Source organism: Marmota monax, unplaced genomic scaffold (assembly GCF_021218885.2).
Source record: "Marmota monax isolate L192 unplaced genomic scaffold, Marmota_monax_Labrador192_F-V1.1 WCK01_AAM20220418_F8-fsc00157, whole genome shotgun sequence".
NCBI classification, from domain to species: Eukaryota; Metazoa; Chordata; class Mammalia; order Rodentia; family Sciuridae; genus Marmota; species Marmota monax.
The window spans coordinates 387300-403681 of record NW_026694573.1 but is presented as its reverse complement, the minus strand read 5'-3'; the positions used below and the strand labels follow the sequence as shown (position 1 = coordinate 403681).

Sequence of the window (16382 nt, the reverse complement as noted above, 5' to 3'; positions counted from 1 at the left end):
CCATACACATGCATGCAGAGAAGGATGCAGAGTCACTTTCTCAGGCTCCGGTCCAGTGCATTGTGTGGCTAGGTGGAGCTCTATCCCCTTTTTCCTCCCTCCCAGCAGGTGGAGCTCTGAACCCAACACCCAAAGGCTGACTGATGTGAAGGGCTGCTTCCCAGGCTTGGTTCCAGCTCCCAGCTGTTCATGGATAAATGTTACCCTAGTCATGCCCCAGGGACCAGATCAAACTGAGTACTACCTAGCTGCTCCTTGGACAAACCCTAGACATACAGCCTCCTTGGTCACCTACCCACAATCACTTACTTTCAATGGTTCCTTCTCTGAGGCCTCCCCTATAGAGTCACTGCCCAGAGTCCTCCGCTCCCTCCGGTCCATGGTGGAATATCCATCTGTGAGTGGGTTAGGGTTGGTGGGGCATGAGGGGAGCTCTGAGGGGCAGGCACTCTAGGAACAAGTTAGCTCCTCTCAGGCCAAACTCAGGAGACCCCTTGGACAGGGAGCTTTTGCAGAAGATCCCCACCTACCAGATCCTTGGAGACCTGTCCTGGTGCCAGCTCTCACCAGTACTGCATTATATTCCCTGGGTATCCCTGAACCAATCTTCTCCAGGGAGCAGGTCCATGGAAGTTCTTCCCAGCACTAACCACACTTACCCCATAAAACCAGCAGGACTGTCTCAGAGCCCTCCCTCCTCCCTGAGGAGGAAACAAGTTCACAGCACCTGCCCTCACCTGGGCCAAGGGCATCCATGGGGATCACATCACGGCTGCCTGGCTTCTCACCATCTGGAAGGCATAAGCAGGTAGCTGGTTACAAGGAAAGGACAAGCAACTGGGGATGGAGAGATGACCAAGGCAGATAAGCCCATCATAGGACTGACCTCAGTGACCTTGGGTGCTCTTGTCACTAATGTCACTGCATTCTTCAGCCCAGCTTCTGCCTGCTGGCACCCACCACCCAGCCTGGTGCCAATATAGACAGCATGGGAAGGAAATACCCAGGAGGATGAGAGCAGGGAAAGGGGCCACCCCCAACCTTGTCACGATCAACGCAGGTGGGGAGCCACTCTTGAGCCTTAGGGATGGACTCTTGTGCCATCCACCTCTTCCTCTGGCCTGTACTTACCAAGGCTCTTGTCTACTAGAGGCAGCGTGCTGTCATCGAAGCCTCCGGGACTAGAAGCTGCCTTGGGTGCTTTGGCTGCTGCAGCAGCCGACTTAAAGAGACACAAAACAGGGGGTGAGGAGGGAAGCAGCACCCTTGGAATCCTGACATGGTATAATGGGAGAGGGAAGGCCAGGGTGGACCACACCTGAAAGCGAGCCTTAGTCCAGCCATCTCTCTGTAGGGCACTACGTAGCTCCTTGTAACTCCAAACAGTCTGAAGCACATGTGATGCTGCTTTTGCCTCCCGAACCGACTGGCTGCAGCAGGATCAGAGGCAGGATCATAAGTTCCTGGGGCCTTCGAGTCTCCCAACCCCACCTCCTGGCCCCACTCCCACCCCCTGGTCCCCACCCCTACCCACCTATTGGCTCCTAGTGCCACCAGCGCGGGCACGCCACGGGCCTGCAAGAGTGAGCGTGCATTATCCAGGCTGTCGGACACAATCTCATGGATGGTGTTTAGAACGGCAACCACTGTGTCTTCTTCCAGGCGGGCTCCGGGTTGAGCTGGAGCCTGAGCACTGCGCACGTTCCGCACCAGTTCTGCCATGGCGTAGCTCCCTAAGAGGCAGGGTCTGGTATTAGGACATAGATAACCTCTGCCCAACTGTGTGGGAAGGAGCAGGGTTGAGGCAAGGGGCATTGCCAGGAAGGCCCCCAGGACGCCATAAGGACCCCTAAGAGCAGGGGGCTGAGCTTCGGAGAATGGGCCAGGAAGACAGTGAGTTCCTGTAGCTGGCTGGGACCAGCCCAAGACACAAGGGCAGGGCCTGGATTCCCAAACTACCCACCCCAAACCAGAAGTGAACGGCCTTCATGGTTCTACACCTTGGCCCTGTCAATGTCCTTACCGATGAGGTCTTTGTTGCGACGGTCCAGTGAGAGGTTGCGCAATGCAATGGCTACAGCACGCACCACCTTGTCAGTTTCAGACTGCAGTAGCTCCACCAGCACCGGCAGCCCACGTTCCTTGCGCACTGTGGCACGGATGTATGTGGCCCACTGTGGCGGTGAGGACAGGGAGATGGGCTGCTCAGCGAGGGGTGGTTCCTCACAAAGTCCTGCCCCAATAGCTCAGCACTACCTCTATCACCCAGGGTGTGTACCTTGAACCTCCCAGACCTTGGGGAGTCACACTGTATCTCACCTCCCCCCGAAATACCCTCCAGCTTGGGCAGGGATTGGGGAAGTTCCCTTCCTGTCCAGGTCATGCTCTCCCTGCCAAAACTGGCCCCTTACCATCCAGTTGCCGGCACTGAGGTTTTGTAGGGCACCTGCTGCAGCTTCCAGGGTGTTGAAGTTCCGACTCTCCGTGAGGAGGGAGAGGTAGAGGCGTACTACCTCTGGCTGGTACAGTAGCTCAAAGCCTGGGTACAAGGACAACCAGAGCCCATAGTCATCCAGAACCCCCTACCCTTACTCCCAAAGCTGTGGTGAACTGGGGCCAGGGATGAGTGTGGAGGAGTCAGGACATGTTTTCTATCAATGTATTGAACCCTATAGCCACCCAAAGAGGAAAATGTTCCCATTTCACAGAGGGGCAAACAGGCTTACTCAGAAGGTAATAGGTTTGGGTGAGGACATTCCTTCCTCAACCATGCTGCCAAAGAAATGGGACTGGATCTGCCTGGAAGCCTGAGCATAGCAGGGGACTTTTGGGGAAAGGAGGTGACAACCAGGACATACCACTAGCAACAAGCCCCACCAGGCCAGGGCACCTGGCTACCCTCCCTGGAAACAGGACCCCTGACCCAACCCAAATGCAAATGAATCTGTGAATGAGGGGCCTGCCCTAGCAACAGGGCCTGCCCTCCCTGCCAACCACTCTTAAGAGCTCCAGTAATTAAGCTGGATTGTGATCATGGCTGCCCTAAGATGGTGCCCTGCAGAAGGATCCAGAGTCAGAGGTGGAAGCAGCATTCCAAGCCTGCCTTTCCCTACTTTGGGCCTCTGTCTGGCTCTAAGACATTACTTCCCTTTCCCCTATCCTCTCACATTTCATCACCGCTCCCCTGTCCTCAAGTCTCATGTTCCCTCTACTCTAACTGGGCTTACTATTCCCCAAACTCTCCAAGCATTCTCCTCTAAGGCCCTGTTGCTCTGCCTGGTATGGCCCCACATCACACCCACCCACCCAGGGCTGGGTCCTTCTACCCATCTTGGGGACATCTGGGTTCTTCTAGCTTGCAGGGCAATGTTTTCTTTCATGAGCTAGTTCTGAGTGCAGCAAACAATGCCAATCCATATACATGAATCCGGCGGACAGAGGACATGAAGGGTGAACAACCCTGTCCCTGCATGAGTCCATAAGAGGGGCATTCTTGGGTCCTGGCCCTCTGGTCCATGACCTACTGGCTCCCAGCCCCCATGGAGTATACTGAAAGCCCTACCTTCCCTCTGACTGGCCTGTTTTACCTGCTGAGTGACTGAGCAGAGCCTGGCCTGTATCTTCCCATCTACCCTACCTGAAATTACCTGTGATATTGATCCTGATTCTGAGCCCTTCCGAGGTGCCCAGGGATTGGACCCCTCCATGAAATCCCAAACATATGGGCCCATTTCCCTGTCTGAATGATCCCCTCAGACTCTTCAAGCCTGCTTGATGGCACAAGGCTTCCCCAGCTCATACAGTAGCCCCACCAAGTACCCATGGCCACTTCTGGCTCTGCCTCTTCCCACTTACCTTTTGCAGCCTCAGTTCGCTTGGGCAGGTCCAATGTGTCAAAGTTCCGGTCCATCTCACCATCTTTCTTTCCTGAAACAGAAAAGCAGTGTGAGGGGAGGAAATCTTCATGGGGCACAAGAGTATATCAAGAGGATTAGGCATCGTCCTCTCCTGCCCAGAGATCAAAAACAACCTTAATGTCCAGGCCTGGGCACTGAGAGGCCCTGGGTGTGAAGCACTTTTTTAGTCTGGGTCAGGGAGGTGGGACCTAAGGACATCCCAGCCCTGCCCTGGGGACTAGGCCTCACCTTCCATCAGGTTCTGGGAATGTACCACAGGCCTCTTCATGGCTTCCTTGAAGCTTCCAGGTATTTGAAATAAGGGAAACAGGAGCCCATGCTGGGTAGCAGTTAGGTACAAGCATAGAGAAACTGACAGGGACAGTGCTTGCTGAGGTCACACAGAGAGGCAGGGCTGGGGTCAAGTCCCATCTAAGGGGAAAATTCCCTAGTCAGGGGCCAGACATGAACATAGCCTCTACGAACCAGAACCCCCTTACCCAGGCTGGGTTCCTATAGTGGCCCTACCAAATTCTTGTGCAGCCCTGGCTTGCATACCTCCAGGACAACAAACTCAGTGCCTCTAGCCATCTTCCTCTTGGAAAGCAATAAGCCAAGCTCAAATGACCTGAGGTTCCTGCCTTGCCCATCCTCATGGGACAACTAAGCCACATTATAGGGGCACATTCTGCCCCGGTACACACTCTGCCCTCTGAGTAATAGACATACCCCAGGCCTTGCACACTTTCTGCTCTGCCCTGACCCTGCTTAGGTAACTGAGTCTGATGTTACAGAGGGTATTCCCTCTCAGGCTCCCCACAAGTCCATGGCTCATATTCCTGCCTTTGTCAAGTCCATGTAGTTGTCATGGAGATGGCTGCCTTTTCATGGGACTGGGGGTGGGACAGGGCCTTGAAGCTGGAAGGCATCCCAAGAGCCCACTGTACCCACTGCCCTGCAGACGTCATAGAAAACTGTCTTGAGCCATGGGGACACGCATCTCCCTGATGCTACAGCACCTGCCAGGCCTGGACAGCAGGACAAACAGGAACTCACCTTGATGGAACCATTCCTCTGGGCGGCCGGAGGAAGCACAGGAGAGAGGAGATGAGCCTGAGCAGGTGGCACCCTCCCTGTGCCCTCAGATTCCCACTGTGTGCCTTGGGCCAAGTAAGAACCTTGTCCCAATTACTCTTTGGGGCTGAGAACTCACCAGTGGGACAGGCAAGGGAGGACCTGGGATCAGCAGGGCAGGTGAAGGAGGTACACTGTTCTGCAACTGGTAGGGGATGCAGGTTCCTGGAAACTGCAACCCCCAGGTACCTAAGGGGACAGTGTGCAGCAGAGGCCTAGCCCAGCTGGAGTGGGGTATACCTGCAGGGCTTGTTAGGACATGTAGGTGCTCTTTAAATGACCAGGGGGTGTCACCTATAGCACTTTCCAAATTCACAAGCCAACAGAACCCTTTTCTAGAGTTAAGGGACAGAGTTTGGGCAGTAGTAGACAACATGAACACTTTTCTGGGGGGCTCACAACACAGGGTGAAGACCAGGCTTGGGTGTGAACCCTGGCCCGTTAGCTGTGTGACCCACAGCAGTTCCCTACTTCCTCACCTGCCATGGAGGGCTGACCAGATGTCCTCCAGCTTTTGTGGTTGTCTGTCATGGATATGGGAGACTTTAGCCCAGGGAATAGGGTCTAGGGGGAGCATGCCAATCTCACCCACCCACCTTTGGCCTTCTTGCCACCAAAGCAGCTGGCGTCATCCCTCCTCCGGCGCTGGGAGCCTGCAGCACTGCCTGGGGGCCCAGGCTCAGCCTCCTGGTACCTGTCAGCCCCAGGCACCTCCTTGTGCACATGGTAGGACAGGTTTCGCATGATGCATACGCAGTTCTCCACAGACTGTGGGGAAAGGTGACCTGGTGGGGCAGGGCCACGGGGTCTGGGGATTGCTGACCATCCCAGGACCCTGTGTGTGGAACTAGCTTTCAGGAAAGATTGGCCACAGTTAGGCCAAGGAGGGGCTACAAGAGGAAACCCCTATCTTAGGGAGCACTTGCCATCAGTAGGACCACGCCAGGTGGGTCATGTCCAGATCCACACCCATGCCCCTTTGGGCCACCCCCAGACAGTTCCAGACCCCTGGGTCCCATTCCTGCACCATCCAGTTTTTGATCCTTGGAAGGAGGCTGCAAGACTGTCCCTGCCCTGCCCACCTTGTTGTCTGTGTCCTTTCTGCCCACAGCTGACTGCAGGGCATGCAGGAGCGCATCCACCAGTCCTTCACATTCCCGGAGCCGTCGCCTGGCCTCAGCACCATCTGAGCTCACATTCCTGTATTGCCAGAGAGCAGGCCTGGTGACCCCTTAACCCCCGTAAGAACTTCTCCAGCCCCAACCCTGGCCCAAAGGGCTTGTCTTCATCTGTACAATTGGCCCTGCTGCTGCCACAACAGTCCCACTGGGATAGTATACCAAAACCTGAAGCACAGTGAAGGAGGGGCAGGAAGTCCTGACAACTTCAACTCCAGGAGGTGGGCTGCTTTAGCTCAACATATCTGTTGGGCATAAGGGGGTCTTCCCTGACTCCCAGTTTAATTAGGAAGGGCCAAAGAGGGGCCCAAGGAGGCCTGAATCCATCAGTACATGGTAATTCTGCCCCTGCATCCCAGCAGCAGCACTAGGCTCCACACTGAGAGGCCTGGACCCCACAGGACCATTGGGGCAGGACCTGATGGATGCCTGTGGAGTCTATGGAAGGCCTCCCAGAGATAGGAGGGGAAGAGCAAAGGTCATAAACATGAAGGGACAAGACTCAGAGGTAACTGGACACAAGGATCTTGCTCCTACTCCCTAGCTATCATGGTGATGGGATGATGGGCAGAGCTAGAGTGGTTGGACATTATAGGAAAGGTGGGAGTTCCTGTCTAGAGGTTGCCCTTGGGGGTCTCCCATCAGTCCTACTTCCCATCAACAGGACTCGTGATGTGGCTCTGAAACTCCTAAGATCCAGGTGGTTCACTGTCTTCCATGCTCTCTGGGACTTTGAGAACATGGTTACCCACCAGGACAGGGCTCGGGTGTATGTGCAGTCTCTGGCACCTGTTTCTGCCTCCCTGATTAAATACCCAGTCATCCTGTGGAAACAGCCTGAGCCCAGCCCCTACCCACACCTCAGGCAGCCTGATGTGTTCTTGAAGACAGTCGTCCACTCAGCATCCCGGGGCTTGGAGTCCTCGTTGGGCTCTCGCTCCCAGCCCGAGTGGGGCACGATGACCTCATGGGTCAGCGTCTGCAGGCCATGGTCAATGATGACCATCTTCAGGGGTTCGTAGGATGACAGGTTCCAGAGTGTGCCTGCAGGGCGCCGCCGACCAACCATGCTGACTACTGGGCCCTGCCTCCCCTGGGGACTATGCTCAGGACCTGCCCCCACCCTTGTTCCCCAGTCCACATAGGAATTTTTTGTTCGGTTTGGTTTGGTTTGGTACTGGGAATTGAACCCAGGGACACTTACCACTGAGCTACAACCCCAGTTCTTTGCAGAAGCTAGCCCAGAACTTGAAATCCTGTCTCAGTCTCCCAAGTAGATGGGATTATAGGAATAAGTCAAAGTACCCAGCTTTACACAGTTAAAAGAAAAAAAAAAAAACCTACACTGATTAACTGTGTAAAGTTAATCAGTGTAGGTTTTTTTTCTTTTTCTTTTTATGGACGGAGGATTGAACCAGGGCCTTAGTCCATGCAAGGCAAGCACACTAAGACTGAGCTACACTCTAGCTTGCACAAAAAGTTAGAAAATAATAAAAAGCCAGGAGAGGTTCTGGAAGACCATCCTGGCCTAGGCAAGATATGCAGGCAGCACCTAAAGGTGGCTTCCAGCTGGGAGGGAAGAGCTGGGCTTCAGAGGGGCCTGGCAGGTGTCATCTCTTCCTACCCATTCCTGCTATGTAGGTAGGTGGAACAAAGTTCCTGAGGCCACCAGGCCATACACAGAGATGGTCATGTGACCCTGCCTGCTCCTTCAGGTCCTACAAGACACAAACCCTACTACCCTACTATCATGGGGTGGGAACCAGGAAGGTGGGTCCTGGTACCAGCACCCCTGCCTATGGTAATAGAGACTGGGAATTTGTCACAGCATCTGGGCTGGATGCCCACTCCCAGGGCAAACAGTCCCAGCAGCTGGAATTCCTGACCTCCTGGGTGCTCTCCCCCAGGTGGCCTCACCCCTTGCAGGCTGAGCCTTGCTCTCCTTTCTTCCTGGGGGAAGTAGGCATGACCAGGTCCCACTCACCAGTGACCAGCTCACGGACCTCGTTGTCACGGGCTGCTCGCAGCAGGCGCACCAGAGCAGGCACACCGCCACAATCCCGGATTGCAGCCTTGTTGTCGGTGTCACGGCCATAGGAGAGATTGCGCAGTGCTCCACAGGCCCGGCGACGCACTTCGGCCCGAGGGTGGTCTAGCAGTGCCACAAGCAGTGGCAGTCCACGCAGCTGCCGTACACGTCTCTTGACACTCTCATTCTCAAAGCACAGGTGCTGCAGGTAGGCAGCTGCATTGGCCTTCACAGGGTCCACAGGGTGCCGAAGCATGGCCAGCACTTCAGGTAGCTCAGGGTCCCTCCAGCGTGGCTCCTTGCGGGCACTGTCCACTGAGGGTGAGCGACGTACCACCCGGTCCAGGCTGCCCAGACTGCCCCGCTCTGGCTGGGCCAGTGGTGCCGCTGCTGCTGGGTACAGGGGCCGCTCATCGGTCAGTTCACCAGCATCATCTGCTATATCCTCATAGGCCCTGTTCAGGTGAGCAGGGCAAGTGAACATCTTTACAGCCACTGCCAGCCCTACCCTCTGAGCTACCCATCACAGTATCCAGAAGACTATAAATGCCCAGAGCAGGGCTGGGCTGACAGAATCTATATCTCAGTACTGAGCATGGAGTGGGTCCCAAAAGTCATGCCCAAGAATTGACCATGCCAAAAGTCATGACCAAGCAAGAACTGACTCACAGTCAATGACAGAGCCAAATCCCAGCCAAAGGCCACTGGGGATGGGGAGTTTGCTCACTCCCTATCACCAATCCTGCACTAAATGTGTTTCCATGTAATATTTTTCTGTGATAGTGAGTGGGAAATCTCACCCCATTTTGTAAGATCATCTGGCTAGTACCAGGAAGTAGGGGAAGTAAATGACTTTCCCTTCATGTGGTCATTCTAGTAGAACCATCTGAAGAGCATTCAGGCTACTAGCCCTTCAGAGTATGAGATATCCTTTGCTCTCAGTAGCCCCATGGGCTCTCATCAAACCCACTTCCCAGGGTAGGGACTGAGCTAGGAGGGTCAAGTAACTCACCTAGGGTCACATAAAAAATCCAGACCCAGGCTGTGATTATGTTCCCACTCTGCACATATAAGGCATATAGACAGAACCAGAGGCTGTGACAGGAAGGACTAGGGGCAATGGGTTCTAATTATTCTGGTACCTGGGAGAGACTGAAGCACAAGGATAGTCTGGGACCTTGAGCTCAGAGTAACACCCTGAATCTCTTGCACTTTGGTGTTAACAGCCATCTGTTTGGAACAAAGCAGGAATCTGGCACTGTCACCAGCTTCTCTCCTGTCCAGACTAACATCTACCATCTCAGGGTCTGTCCTTGCTGCTGTCCTTGAGAAGAGTCAAGGCTGATCCAAACTAAAGTGTGCATGACTAACTCAGCCCCGGCAGCTTGACTGTGGAGTATTCTATGGCTTGGGTAGAGAAGGTAGAATTTCCAAAGGAGGCAGCCACATGGAATGGGGTGCTCACCTGGCACGAAGGCCCCGCCCACACTCAGCTCTTCTCCGTGTGGCTGTGCCATAATCGGGCTCCAGCTCAGGGCCACCCTCATCATCAGCGGCCAGGCTGCGTGTGTCATCCTCCAAGCCATAGGGCTCTGCCTGGAAGCGCTCAGGCAGGGAACGACCACTTGATGGTCCAGGCTCAGGACCCACAGGGAAGGCCTCCCGGCGGCCAGGCAGTGTGAAGCAGCCATCACCAGGTCCTGGGCCAAGGGGGCCAGTGCGTGGGGGCCGTACCCCTAGACCCCGGGACAGGCTGCCATAGCTAGGGCCATCACGGAGCTCAAGGCCATCAGGAAAGCCATTCCCACTACTGAGGTAGGTTCGGGAGAGTGTGGCTGCTGGACCACCACCACGCAGTAGGAAATGCCGATCCAGAGGGCCATCAGCAAAAGGGCCAAGTGGAGGGCCACCATCCAGCAGGGGGAGTCCATCTGGGCCCAAAGGCACCTGCCGTACTGTCCTCGTGGTCACTGTCTTGACAGTCTTGGTGACCTGGTGGATAGGCCGGTAGTGTGTGAGCTGGGCAGTCCAAGAGGCCTGGACAGTACCCTAGCAGAGCCAGGGTGGCCTCAATTTTCCACCCAAACAGGCGGCCCCTAAGGGGCTGGCTCACATGCCCACATCACAAAGGGAGAGCTATGGGCTTCCTGGCTTGCTTTCTTAACATCTGCACCCAGCCATACCTTGGTTTCAGTGCGCCGGGTTGTACCATCTTCAGATGTGACAATGGATACATGGGAGGTAGGTGTACCAGGGTCCTCCTCCACTGTCACTGTCTCCTCTAGCACCTCAGGTGCCTCCGGCATTGTGGCCAGTGATGCCTGGCTCCCTGGGCTCTGCTCCTGGGGGAAAAGAGGCAGATATCAGGGGGCAGGACCTGCTGCTCATATGTCCCTGGAGTGTAGGTGCCTGGTTCCCCATCCTAGGGCCTCCTTGGGTTCCACTGGCAAATAAATAGCTTAGAGAGGTACAGGCCTCTCTGAGCTTCAATGCCTTGGCTATTGCAGGTTTTCCCAGGCCTAAAGAGGTCTAGATAGGACATGCAGGATGTCCTCCTGACATCATTTGTTACTCCTGGCTGGACCCTCAAAGTTTTGTGCAGCCTCCTCCCTATTGCACTCCAGAAGCCTGGAATGCATAAATGCATAAACATTGGGGGTCACAGTTTTAGTGGCACTGTCTGTCTCCTGTGGCCACTCCTGGTCTCCTGTCAAGTCCAGCCAGATGCTCTCACAGGACAGAAATACCCAGCTCTCAGAATGTACTGTAGTCCAAAGCACCAAAATATCCTTGATCCTTCCAATTTAGACACTCTTAAAGGCATGGTCTGGCCCCACCTCAGGCCTATGTCTGGTGCCCCCAGCTGACAGAGATTCTAGATGTCATATCAGAGATCAGAGATAGTAGATTTGCACTACAGTCACCTTACCATCACCCTGCAGGGGGTACACAACAGTGAAATTCTAGGCAGGACAACTCTAGACTGTGCCCTTCTGAGATCCATGTGCTAAATAGCTGGACTTGCCAGTGGGGAAGCTGAAGCCGAAAGAGGACAGGCCAGTTCTGCTCTGCTGAGTGGCATGGAGACCCAAGCCAATCTGCCTTTGGGCATATGTACCCCAGGGCTCCACCATGCTTATGTCCAGGGATTGGCATCTACCAGGATGGGCAGGGGGACTGAAATCAAAACTGTTGTGGGTGGGCAAATGGGAAGCACATTCCCGGGTAGCCAGGGACAAGTCAGCAGTACATGCCTCACTCTGTGGCCCAGGCCTCACAGAATGTGCTCCCTGTCTGGGCCCCTTAAGGCCTGCACAGATCCTGAGCAGAGGTCCAGGGAGAGTTGCAATTCATACTGCACCTGCCTGGCTCCAGAGCTATACTCTGGCTGTATGTGTCATTTTGGGAGGTACTCAAGGCAAAATACCCAGGGCTGTTTTCAGGGCCTTCCTCCTGAGATCTTTGGCACAGGAATCTGCCTCACATCAGGGCCCTGTCCTAGAGGCCCTAATGCATGTGGGCAGAGGTCTGGGTAGGAGCCTGCACCAATATGTTAGGACAGTACATCCCTCAGGATCAAGAGAAAGAGGACAGCAATAGCACAGAATGCACTCCCCCCTCCCCTAGAAGCAGGTCCTCAAAAGGTAAAGAGATGAGATTATAGATGGGAAAACTGAGGTCTGGCAGAGGGGAGAAAGTTTACTCAGAACCTCACTATTGTTAGCCAAGGGATTTCAGGCACTTATCTGTTAAGGAATCCTTTGAGTGACACCTTACCTCTTGGGAACAAGGCCTTGATGGCTACCAGCCCAGTCTTAGTGGAAAGTCTGCTGGGACCTGGCCAGAAAGAAGAGACCCTGTTCCCAGGGAAGAGAAACAGATTGAGGTCCAGAGTGGGGACAATTGGTAGTGTGCTGAGAGGGAGGCCTGGGCTTTTACCCCAAGGGCAATGGGGAGCTGGGAAGGTTCTAAAGTAAAAGTAGGCACAGGGCAGCTATCCCTTCTAGCGCCTGGGCTTCCCCATGTGTATCTGGTAACTGCGTGTCAGGCTTCAAACTCTGTGCAGGGCCCTGAGATTAGTCACAGCTCTAGTGTGGGGCCCAAGAAAGAGGGGTGGCCTTCCTGGAGACAAGGTAGAGGGGAGGAGCAAGACTGAGGAGACTGTTGCCAGTCATATATGGCCTCTTAGATTTTTATACATTAAACACAAGTAGAAGAGCTCATATTCCCTAGCTAGGTAGTAGGGAACTGAGCACATACCAATCAGCTCACTCTGCCAAGTACATGCTGTTCATGAGCCCACCAACCCACAGACTCACCAGAAAGATGTTCCAGAGTTTGAGCCACAGAATGGCTTTGGGCATTTCCTTACCATAAGCTTCAGTTTACCTATTTGCTGCCAGCTCTGAGACCCCAGTAGTTGGGAGATGAGGGAAGGACATTGTGGTACCTCATTACCAATCTGTGGCCTATCTTCCTCCTCCCAAGTTGGCTATGGTGAGGGTCTAACAGTGCAGAGTTAGGGTGAAAGAGTTAGGAAAGCAAGGGCCCCCAGCCATCAGTGGTAATTCTGCAGTATCACCACTAACATTGGGGATCAGCAGCAAGGCAGCGGGATCCCAAGGACCCAAGAATCCCTGCTGGCAAATGACCTCAGGGAGCTAAAAATGGGCAATGACTTCATCCAGGCAGGTGGAAGCATGAGTCAGCTGGCACTCAAGGAAAAGCCCAGCCCTGTTACACATGCCTAGGCACACACAGACAGGGATCTGGAAACATGCACAGACACATGTACCTGATTCCTCAGGCAGGAACATGTGCAGGTCCATAAGTATATGAGCACCCAGCCTAGTTCACAGGTCCGAACATATAAATTTGTGGCACCTCTAAGAGCACCCAAAGTGCACAGTACTACTATTCTCAGAGGCATATGCTAGAATACCTGTATCCTCATGTCTTCCACTGGTTTATCCAGACCCTTACCCATGTGGGACCTCGAGATATGCTTTCAACATACAAGGACCAAGCCACAGACTCTCCGAGCTGGCAGCAAATAGAGAAACTGAAGCTTAAAGCAGAGGAATGTCCAGGTTAACTCCATGGCTCAGGCCTCTCCAACATCTTTATGGTGGATCTATAGGATGGTGAACTAATGACCAGCATACACTTGACAAGGGGGGCTGAATGGGGTGCCTGGTTCCCTGACTGGCTCCAATGTCCTATTCTGGGGTTCTACGATTCACATTTGTCAGCCCAGACTGGCCTGCAGGGAACCCTGTCCTGCAGCCTCACATTACCTTTGTCCTAGACCTGATTCTAGGCTGTTCCCCTCTACAGCCCAGACATTGGCACCATGCTGGACACAACACCCCTCTCCTCCCCTACTCCTTATGTCCTGCCAATCATTTATTGTCACCTCCTCCTTGGTCCTGGTTTATCCTTTCACCTCATAGAAGGACCATGTTCTGTGGGGCTCACATTCATCCTGGGGCTCTCCCATCTATGGTGCAGCAGGTCTATAGCTTCTGGGCCTGGCTTGGAGAGGGGCTGCAGCCCAGATCTGGGGTTTCCTATGAGTTCCCTTGGGCCTGTAGAAGAGGCCAGAGTGTCTGATGAGGCAGACCCGCCCACTACCTCTCAATAGGATCCCTGCAGACACAACTGAGCACAGCACAAGCGCCTTGGGCCCCAAGAGGCGTCTGCCTCTTTGGGGGTTGTTTTCCTCATACAGAGATTCCGGAAACAGGTTGCCAGTCCAATCTATGCAGCCAGATACAAGAAACATAGGGGGTAGAAAAGCAAGATGTAGATCAATGCTCAAAGGTCTATGAACTTTATAGATACACACTCACAGTCTGTATCATGAAGAACAGACTGCAGAGGTGGGCTGCCCACCCTATGCAAGGTCTGCTGGGTACAGGTTAAGGTGAGAATGTACACTTAGAGACCACAACTCCTGGGCCAAGTCTCCAGAGAGCAAGCAATGGCTACCCCTGGATGGATAAAAAATTGGAAAAATAATAGTTCTGAATCCCTCAGTATGACACTTCCAGGTGGAGTACAGGACAAGTCAGGCTGATATTTCCCACGAGGCATCCAGACCTTGGCCACCACAAAGTACCCTCTCCTTTGGTGTCCATGGCCGCTGAAGGTTGACCTTCCACAGTAGGAATATACCTGCCAGGGTGTGGCCCTAGACAAGTGGGCTGAAAGGCCAAGGGAATCTGGTGTCCAGCAGGCTGGGAGAGCAAGCCAGTCACCTAACCCAGCTTCCCTAAGCCTAGACCTCAGCTACACTGTACCCACGAATTCCCCCCTGATCCCTCCGTTTCTGAATCAGTCAGTAGCCAGACCCCCGGAGCCAGAAATGCGTAACAGGCAGAAATCTGGCTGTGGGAGACACTCCTCCTACCATAAAGGGTCTTATTGGGGTTGCTCCTCTATTCAGCCTATTTCCCCGACTATTACTGAATCCTACTTCTGAGCACAGTACAGGCTGCTCACCTGCCTTCCACTCTATCCAGTACTGGGAGGCGACCAGCCCCGTTTTCCTCTGAGACCCGTCCTGCCTCCACACGTGGGCAGAACCAGCTTCCACCCCTCCTCTCATGAGCATTGCTGAGGCAGAGCTTCCATTAAAGCTCCAGAAGCTCTTTCGTAGGTCCCCAGAGTAGGAGTCTGCGCAGGGGTAGAGAGGGGAGGGAAGGGAAAGGGAGGGTGCCCCAAGGAAACAGGAGGCCTGGTTGGACTTCCCTCTGCAGACTCAGTCAGCCTCCCTCTGCACAGAGAAGGGCTACTCAGGGAGGCCCTGGCCCTCTACCCGGTTACCCCACCACCTATCCTGGTGCTGGCTGAGAAACATCCAACCAGGTCAGGTCCTGGCTCCTTCTGAACCCAGGGTCACCTGCCTTGGGACACTGCGCGCTAGTTCTGGAGACCCAGAGGCCCCAACCCATTCTGCACAAACCCAGGGTAGTGTGCTCACTCCTGCCACCCCGCCTGGCCCTGGGTCCCGCGCAGTCCAGCCGGGAGATCAGACAATAGCTGCTTTGGGCCAGCAGCTCAGCGTAACAAAAGCGGGTCCTTCCCGGGGAAGGCCGGCGCCCCGCCCTCCGGTGGGGCTGGCCCCAGGATGGTGCCCTCGGCCCCCGCCCGGAACCGAGTTCCCTCCAACCTGTCTGAGTTCGGCCGGCATCGGGCCGGGGTTCTGGGGGCGCAGGCCTGCAGGGACGGCGGCAGATACACCGGGCTCGGCTCCGGTGCCTCTGCCGCTAGGGCTCGCTCCCCGCGGGGGCGGATCTGGCGGCGGTCACCGCGAGCAGCCAATCGGGCGGGGCCGCGCCCAGGCGGGGCGGGGCGGGAGCCAAAGGAGTGGGGCGAGGTTCGGCATTCTACTGTCGGGGGCGGGGCTCTGCAGCCAGGATAGGCCCGGGTGGTCCCCAGGTCCCTGGCAGCTGGTCAGAATTCTCGTCCCTCCCCCAGGGGGTGGCATTTTCCAGCCCAGTGACTTTAGCCAAGTCCTTCCTAGGCTTCGGTTGGACTTCAGCAAATGAACACCCTTCCACCTATACAGACGGAAAAACTGAATTCAAAAGCCAGCATCTTTGGCATAATCCATTTATCCTGGTTATTACTCCGTTTTCCCCTTCTAGGCCAATGAGACAGTAGTTAAGCATTGTTAGCGCTGCAAGTTCTCTCAGATCTAGTCCCAGCCCTCTGCCTAGCCCCTACCCAGCATGGGCTTCCAAGAAAGGCCCTCCCACGGAGCTCAATGGGGACCTGGCGAAAGGTCTTTCCACAGGCCTACTTTATGTTTTGAGTTCTTTCCATCAAGAGACCCTGTGTCTTCCCACCCTTTGAGGTGTCACAGTGGGTCAAATATTGGGGCAGGAGAACAACTCTTGGGTAACCTCGTGTAAAAATCTTAATCCCTTTACCAGGTGTGGTGGCACAAGCCTGTAATTCCAGAATCCCAGCGACTGGCTGAGACAGGAGGATTGCCAGCCTCAGCAACTTAGTGAATTAAATAAAAAATTAAAAAAGGCTGAAGATGTGGCTTAGTGGTTAGGTGCCCCTGGGTCCAATCCCCAGTACCAAAACCAAACCAAACCAAAATCCAACCCTAAAAAAAAACTTAATATCTTG

At 54.6% G+C, this 16382-nt stretch overlaps 1 protein-coding gene across 14 annotated transcripts in view; it reads right to left on the bottom strand.

Annotated features, from left to right (window-relative positions):
* Positions 1-16382, bottom strand: part of Arvcf (ARVCF delta catenin family member) — a 49516-nt gene that overhangs the window by 1691 nt on the left and 31443 nt on the right. For 6 of the 14 annotated variants that reach the window (XM_058571708.1, XM_058571712.1, XM_058571706.1 and 3 more), the window contains 14 exons: positions 10421-10579; positions 9703-10229; positions 8193-8692; positions 7069-7252; positions 6113-6230; positions 5627-5798; positions 4953-4970; positions 3856-3927; positions 2412-2539; positions 2024-2174; positions 1535-1733; positions 1132-1430; positions 738-791; positions 310-395 (listed from right to left, as the gene is read on the bottom strand). In XM_058571708.1, the coding sequence (XP_058427691.1) occupies positions 310-395; positions 738-791; positions 1132-1430; positions 1535-1733; positions 2024-2174; positions 2412-2539; positions 3856-3927; positions 4953-4970; positions 5627-5798; positions 6113-6230; positions 7069-7252; positions 8193-8692; positions 9703-10229; positions 10421-10579 (2667 nt within the window). The other 8 variants (XM_058571714.1, XM_058571717.1, XM_058571710.1 and 5 more) reach the window with 8 other exon arrangements.